Source organism: Tenrec ecaudatus, chromosome 12, assembly GCF_050624435.1.
Source record: "Tenrec ecaudatus isolate mTenEca1 chromosome 12, mTenEca1.hap1, whole genome shotgun sequence".
NCBI lineage: Eukaryota > Metazoa > Chordata > Mammalia > Afrosoricida > Tenrecidae > Tenrec > Tenrec ecaudatus.
In genome coordinates, this window is record NC_134541.1 from 5,231,876 (window position 1) to 5,240,244 (window position 8,369).

Consider the following 8,369-nt stretch of genomic DNA (forward strand, 5'->3'; position numbering starts at 1 on the left):
CACTGAAGGAGTAGCCGCCAAAATGAAGTTCAATCCCTTTGTGACTTTGGACCGGAGCAAAAACCGGAAAAGGCATTTCAATGCCCCTTCCCACGTTCGCAGGAAGATTATGTCTTCCCCGCTTTCCAAGGAACTTAGACAGAAATACAATGTCCGGTCCATGCCTATCCGCAAGGATGATGAAGTTCAGGTTGTGCGAGGACACTACAAAGGTCAGCAGATTGGCAAAGTGGTCCAGGTTTACCGGAAGAAGTACGTCATCTACATTGAGCGGGTGCAGCGAGATAAAGCTAACGGCACCACTGTCCATGTGGGCATTCACCCCAGCAAGGTGGTGATTACGAGGTTAAAACTGGACAAAGACCGCAAAAAGATCCTGGAGCGGAAAGCCAAATCTCGCCAAGTCGGAAAGGAAAAGGGCAAATACAAGGAAGAATCACTTGAGAAGATGCAAGAGTGAAATATCTTGTACACAGCTTCCATTAAAAGCGGCACATTTGAAAAAAAAAAAAAGAAACATACTCTATGTATTTACACAGCCCTTCTCATTACACAGCCCATCTCATTAACCAGGTCCTGTCAAACCCTCCATAGGTGGCTCTCTACCCCCCACAACCCCCCACGCCCATCCTCTTCCTCCCTCCAGAGTCTACCCCTCCCTGCTCTCTCCCCCATCCCGGATCGCTTCATAGTCTTCAAAGTCTGGTCTTTGGGGGTATAAGTCCTGTTTCTCTTTTCTTTGTTTTTCCTTACAATGACAATGTTATTAAATATCCATCTTTGTAAGAGTGACTAAGTTTGCTGAGCCTGGCATTCTCTGGTTTTGTCCATGTCTTGTGGTGTTTAAGAGTTGTCATGACTTTTTATGGACAGATAATAGTCCGTTGTATGGACATCCCAGAGCCTTAAAATCAGTTTCTCTATAAAAGGAGTTTGGGGTTGTCTCCATGTTTTTGCTGCTATGGAATTACTGCCGTAAACATAGGTGTGCACCTGTGTGTTCTCGTGTTCGTGAGGGTATTCCCAGTAGAGGGGTTGCAGGATCATCAGGCACTTGCGTTTGCATTTCTCTAAGGAGGCGCCTTATTGCTGTTCACAGTGGCTGTACAATTCTGCAGTCCTACCAGGAGTGTAAAAGCAGTCCAATCCCTCCGCATCCTCTCCAACATTTATTTTCTATTTTAGTGAATTTCACTAAGAGTGTTAGTGTGAGGTGATCTCTCGTTGTTGGTTTACTTGTATTCCTCTTATTGCTAATGCTAATGAAAAACTGTGAACATTTCTTCATATGGTTGTTGGCTGCCTGCATGTCGTCTTTGGTAAATTGTGTATTATTTATGTCTGTGCTCATTCTTATTGGATTATTTGTATTTCTTCTTAAGATGTCATTTCCTATAGATTTTGGAGATTAGCCCCATATCTAGTATCATTACTGAATATTCTCCCCAATCTGCGGGTTCTCTATTGACTCTTTTGATAAAGTCTTTTGATGTGCATAAATGTGGTGTTTTTAGTAGGACCCAGTTCTTTATTTTCTCTTCTATTGTGTGGATGTTTTTCATTGTCGTCAGCAATGTGCTATGCCTTGTATTGTTTGTCCCTGTTTTTCCATTGACGGTCTTTGTGATTGTGTGGTGTTTATGTCTCTTTAGGCCTTTGAGCCATCTTGAGTTCAGTTTTGTATATGGTATGAGGTGTGGATCATGTTTCCTTCTTTGTTTTTGGGGTGAAGATCCAAATTTTCCAGCACCAATTGTTGAAAAAGCCATCTCTTTCCCACTTACTGTGTTTTAGTCCTTTATCCAAGGACAGGTCTCTGTAGGTACATGGTTGTGTTTCTGGGTTCTCGATTCTAATCCACTGGGCTTCGCATCTATCACGGTACCAAGACCAGGCTGTTTGGATTACCATGGCTGCCTAACACGGTTTGACGTCTGTGAATAAAAGGCTTCCTGCTTTGCTTTTATTTTTAATAGTGTGTTATTTATCCTGGGCTTCTCTCCTTTCCATAGAAAGTTGATTCTTTTTTTTCATTTCTTTGAAGAATTGGACGGCAGGGACTTTTAATACTTTCCATTTCACGGATGAGAGTGTGAGGGCCCAGGAAGGGGAAACCACCCGCTCTCGGATGGAGAGCGGCAGGCAGGCCACCCCCCAGCTCGTGTTCCTAGACATCAGCACGTGTGGAGGTTTCAGACGTCGTCCCACAGCCGCAAGAAACTTTTGTTGGGAGTTGCCGTCCAGCGCTTTGACTCATAGTGACCATGGGCCTGCAATGGCCCATAGGGTCATCGCCGCCTGAGCCACGGAAGTAGCCCTCCTGTTTGGGGGAGAAAGCATAGAAAGTCATGGCTGGGACTCTGGTGAGTTTTGACACCTCAAACCTGGCGCTCACAGGCACAAAGAAACACGCAGCCACAAAAATGTCCCAACCTAAGCTATCACTAAAATCTACCCCCACACGTGGTGAAGAAGCCAAGTCTTACAGGGCAGCACTGACCGTGGCTAGGTTCCATGTACCCACGGCTTCCCCCCCCAAGCCCGCCCCCATTTCACCTCACAACCTGCAAGTGGGTGATAAGTTCATCTGAAAACCATGCCTGCGTCCACATGTCTGTCCTTGCTCCCCGGCAGGGCCCTCGCCCGGGAGCTCCTGTTTGGCTCCTAAAACCTCTCTGTTTGAAGAAGATGCACATTTTGAAAAAGTGGTTTTTAGGTGCCTCTGTCCCACCCCTGAGAGTCCACACCTATTTGTCGGATGGATTCTATCCAGTACCCTTCGAACTCAAAGTTCATTGCCGTTGAGTCCATGTGGATTCATAGTGACCCTCGAGCACAAGGCCGAGCTGCCCCCTGTGGATCTGTGAGACTGTCACGCTTTACAGGAGCAGAAAGCCCCATCTTTCTCCCAGGCAGCGGCTGCTGGCTTTGAACTGGTGATCTTGTGGGTCTTGCAGCCCAACAGGTAACCACCGTGCCACCGAGGATCCTCCACAGGAGCTTGAGGCACACAGAATAAAAACATCTCAGGAGAATTTTGAGAAGTGCTGGTGGCCCAACAGTTAAGCTCTCAGCTGCAAATGAAAAGGTTGGAGGTTCAAACCCACCAGCTAGTCCCTGAGAAAAAAGATGTGAGGTCTGCTGCCCGAAAGTTCACGGCCCTGGGGACCTCGAGGGGGAGCGCTGCCCTGCCCGCGGGGGCCACGCTGAGTTGGCACTGGCTCAATGGCAGTGGGAAGTAGAATCCTCCAGTCCAGCGGTCACAGTTACTCTCTGCAAAGACTCGAGGTGGCGCATGTCAATGTCTGAAAGCGCTGTTCGAGTTCCAGTTTCTTTTGGATCGCTTTGCTTTTGTTGTCTTCCTTTCTTCCTTTCCTTTTTAATCGTTTTATTGGGGGCTCATACAACTCTTATCACAATCCATACACACATCTATTGTGTAAAGCACATTTGTACATTCATTGCCCTCATCATTCTCAGAACATTTGCTCTCCACTTAAGCCCCTGGCATCAGCTCCTCATTTCCCCCCTCCCTCCCTGCTCCCTCCTCCCTCATGAGCCCTTGATAATTTATAAATTATTATTTTGTCATATCTTGCCCTGTCCGACGTCTCCCTTCATCCACTTTTCTATTGTCTGTCCCCCAGGGAGGAGGTCACATGTAGATCCTTGTAATCGGTTCCCTTTTCAACCCACTCGCCCTCTACGCTCCCAGTATCACCACTCACACCCCTGGTTCTGAAGGGATCATCCACCCTGGATTCTCTGTGCCTCCAGCTCCCATCTGCACCAGTGTACATCCTCTGGTCTAGCCAGACTTGCAAGGTAGAATTCAGATCATGATGGGGGACGGGGGTGGGGGGTGGGCAGAGCATTTAGGAACCAGAGGAGAGTTGTATTTTTCATCGTTGCTACATCGCACCTTGACTGGCTCATCTCCTCCCCTAGACCCCGCTGCAAGGGGATCTCCAGTGACCAACAAATGGGCTTTGGGTCCCCACTCTGCACTTCTCCCTTCATTCACTATGGTAGGATTTTTTTGTTCTGATGATGCCTTATACCTGATCCCTTCAACTCCTCATGATTGCACAGGCTGGTTTGCTTCTTCCATGTGGGCTTTGTTGCTTCTGAGCTAGATGGACGCTTGTTTACCTTCAAGCCTTTAAGACCCCAAACGCTATGCCTTTTGATAGCTGGGCACCATCAGCTTCCTTTGCCACATTTGCTTATGCACCTGTTTGTCCTCAGCGATCGTATCAGAGAGGTGTGCACCAATGATATGATTTTTTGTTCTTTGATGCCTGATAATTTATCCCTTCGGCACTTCGTGATCACACAGGCTGGTGTGTTCTTTCATGTGGGCTTTGTTGCTTCTGAGCTAGATGGCCGCTTGTCTACCCTCAAGCTTTTAAGACCCCAGACGCTATATCTTTTGATAGCCGGGCATCATCAGCTTTCTTCACCACATTTGCTTATTCACCCACTTTGTCTTCAGTGGTTGTGTCGGGAAGGTGAGCATCATAGAATGCCAATTTAATAGAAGAAAGTATTCTTGCATTGAGGGAGTACTTGAGTGGAGGCCCAATGTCCTTCTGCTACCTTAATACTAAACCTATAAATATAGGCACGTAGATCTATTTCCCCATCCTCATATATAAATATATTTGCATATGTACATGTCTTTATCTAGTTCTCTATAAATGCCCTTTGCCTCCCAGCTCTTTCCCTTGACTTTCCTCCTATCCCACTATCATGCTCTGTCCCCACCTGGGTTTCAGCAATTCCTCTTCATTATATTACCCTTGATCACGCCCTACCAGGCCTCCCACACCCTCCTCCCCACCAATCGGTGAGCTGCAACTTTGGGCAAGAGAGACTAGCTTTCCGCGCGCCGACTTTTACAGACACTGCAAGGGCCTTGTTCTTGCCATTTGTAAAAAGTGGACAGAGCTGAAGAGGCGCGACGGTGGCTGCCGCGTGACTGGGCGTGGGCAGCGGGACACGAACTGGCTGCATCTGAGGGGTAGGTCCTCACAGCCTGTGAACGGGCCTTGCTCCCCCATCTCTGGGAAGGGATTGCACTGACTTCCCCCGGGGGCTTCCTCTTGTGTGGGGTCCCTGGTGGGCGAAAACCAGAAGACCCACACTCACTGCCATTAGGACGGAGCAGAACCAGCCCACGGGGGCCCCACCCCGACCCGGCTGCTGTCTTTACTGAAGCTGATGCCCCACCTATATCCCTAGGGGCCGCTGATAGTTCCAAACAATGCCCATTTGATTAGCAGCGGGCCTTTCCCCACTGCCACTCGGGCTCCTGTTGGCGGGTGAAGTAACCCCCAGACGGGGTTCAGAATGCAGCCAGGGGTGAGCTTCCCCGCTTCAGAGAAAGCGGTTTTCCCTGAGCAGCTTGCTGACAAGTGGGACCCCTGGGGTGGACTGGCAGACAGGCACTGCACACCACTGGGTGTCCATGCCATTTATGGTGCCTGTCCCTAGAATACAGAGCCAGGTCAAGCGGGGCCGGGAAGGCAGAGGGCAGTAGCTCAGTCAACTCTGGAGCCCTGGTTTCGCCATCTCCCCAGGCCTGCGCCCGCTCTTGGTAACTGAGTGGTGATGTGAACCCCAAACTCACTGACATCAAGTGGATGTCCACTTACAGTGACCCTATAGGACAGGGTAGAACTGCCCCTGTGGGTTTCCGGAACTGTAACTCTTTACAGGAGTAGAAAGTCTCTTCGTTCTCTGGAGGTTGATGGTTTCAAACTGTTGACCTTGCAGTCAGCAGCCCAATGCGAAAGCATCATGCCACCAGGGCTCCTTCGTGATGTGAACACGCAGGAGGAAGCGCTCGGCAAAGATCAGTGGAAGAAACTGGTGTTTCCTGTGACGGGGAAACTGGTGTTTCCTGTGTGGGGGCAGGTTTACCACGGTCACGTCGCTCTTCTGCCTGTAAGACTCTGTGAGCCTGATCTAGACGCCAGACGTGGGGCATCGTGGAGTTCACAGGAAAATGCTATAATCTTCTCATTCCGTTTCCCCGGGAGCTTTGGGAAGCCCTCTCATCGGGTGTTTGCTGCAAAGTTCCTTCAGGTTTCCTAATACAATGTTGGAAAATAGGAGGTGGAAAAATACCAATTGTCTCCCCCACCATCCGAGGCAGGATACACTCTACTCTGAGAAAGCAGGAGTCCCATTTCTAACAGGAGTCCTGGGGTGCAGCATGTGGTGAATGTGCGAGGTTACTTAACCAAGAGGCTCATGGTTCAAATCCCTCTGGAGGCACCTCAGAAGAAAGGTTTAGCAACCTACAGAACCCCAGACCTCAACGCTAATCCGTTGTAGGAGTGTCGTTTGAGATGCCATGCAGTGGAGTTCTGTATAAATCTTCCCGTAATAACAGAAAACGGATTAATCCGTTCTCGACCATCAAGATTTTACCCCAACCTTGCCTTCTTATATAAAACATTACACAGACATTTCAAAATAAGTAAGTTCAGAGTTCCTGAAGCACATGGCACCACAATGAGCGTGTTCAGGACATCTTCCTGAAGGACATGGTGCCACCGTGAGCGTGTTCAGGACATCTTCCTGAAGGACATGGTGCCACCGTGAGCGTGTTCAGGACATCTTCCTGAAGGACATGGTGCCACCGTGAGTGTGTTCAGGACATCTTCCTGAAGTACATGGTGCCACCATGAGTGTGTTCAGGACATCTTCCTGAAGCACATGGCGCCACCACGAGAGTGCTCAGGACATCTTTCGTGCAGAATAGGCTTTGACAGAATGTCCTTTCTCTGGACTGGAAGATACCATCACAGTTCCCAATACACACACCAGTCTCGGAGGAGAAACGTGTCTATAGGGCATGAGCCCCAGCTCAATCTCCCCGTGACCAGAACTAGACGGTGCCTGGCGACTACCAGCTATCTTCTGATCAGACTCAATGCAGACGGGCCCTGATAGGACAGGAGAACATGAACAGAACTCACACTAACAAGTCCAGACCTACCGGCTGAGTCTGGAGAAGCGCTCAAGGCTCTCACCCTGAGACCCTCTTTAAACCCAGAGTGGACACGATCGCAAGGTCACCTTCAATGAAATGAGAGGCACACAAAGCATGCACGAGTACAGGGCTCCTGTAAGAACAAAAAACTTCTATATAAGACCAACCGGCCAGTAAATCTGCCAAGGTGTTTCCCAGCATGGCCAACACCACCCCAGCGGGGAGGCAGGGCCGTTGGAATGATCCAAAGGGGGCAGCAGAAACAGATAGCCACACTCGCTCCTGGATTATGGGTTATAGTGTACGTTTTCCCTTGCTGGGGTAAGCGGGGACTGAGCCTCTCTCTCTCTCTCTCTCACACACACACACACACACACACACACACACACGGATTATGGGTTATAGTGTACGTTTTCCCTTGCTGGGGGTAAGCGGGGACTGAGCCTCTCTCTCTCTCTCTCTCTCTCTCTCACACACACACACACACACACACACACACACACACACACTTTTCCCGGAAAAAGAGGGAGATAGGTCAAATCAACTTGGGAACCTCAGATGCTCTAGAAGAGAAAGGATGAGAAGGCTAGGTACGGGGAAACTGGAGTCCCGGAAACAGACCACTACACGGCTGCCGCATCGAGACAAGTGCAGGTCACATCACTGGACTGTGCAGGAATCAAGTGGGGACCGCGTTTGCTGGGTCTGTTGTCCATGAAAAGTGAGACCAAAAGCTACCCCCTTGCTCACACTGCATCCTGCTGCAGCCAAAGCACTGGGTCCCCACCTCCCATGAGCGCTGGGAGCTTCCCTCCACCCCACCCCCCTACCTCTCCAGGTGCCTTCAGAAAACCACAGGGATGACTCAGAGGGCGGAAGGGGAAAATGAGCTGTCAACAGTTCACTTGAAATTCAGACTCTGACACACCTGCTTTCCTCTCGGCAATAACAGAACCATTTGCGCTGAGCCACCAGTGAAGGGGCTGCAGTGTCAGTCATCTGACTGCCCAGGAAACCTGCCGGCAGCTCCTCTGGCCAGGAACGTGATTCTCACGACTTTTTATGAGGTGGCAACAGCAAGTCTGGAGCTGCACACCAGCCCCTGCGCAGGTGAGGCTGAGGGGCACGGGGTATCACCAGCTAAAAAGCTGGTGCAAAGCAGAATTTCACTGCAGAGACTTAGCAACCTGGAAACAAAAAAGCACCAAGCACCAAGCCACCCCTCCGAGGGCCTGGATGAAAAGTGCATCCTATGCAGGACCTGGGCTGGTGCATCAGAGGCCGGGGGCACCCACCATGGCCCCTCAGGACAACGGCCTAGCAGAGTTGAGCACCCAGGAATGTTCAAGTCAGAAACGGGTCAGAC

The 8,369-nt window shown here is 49.9% G+C and overlaps 1 protein-coding gene across 1 annotated transcript; it reads left to right on the top strand.

The window, feature by feature from the left end:
* On the top strand, positions 1-489 carry LOC142422333 (large ribosomal subunit protein uL24-like). The gene has a single exon (XM_075527733.1). The coding sequence runs from the start codon at positions 23-25 to the stop codon at positions 458-460; it is 438 nt and encodes a 145-aa protein (XP_075383848.1). The 5' UTR covers positions 1-22; the 3' UTR covers positions 461-489.
* The last annotated feature ends 7,880 nt before the right edge of the window (positions 490-8,369 follow it).

What these genes read in the sequence shown, in the direction of transcription:
- LOC142422333 (XM_075527733.1), top strand. Translation starts at nt 23, where the DNA reads ATGAAGTTCAATCCCTTTGTGACTTTGGACCGGAGCAAAAACCGGAAA.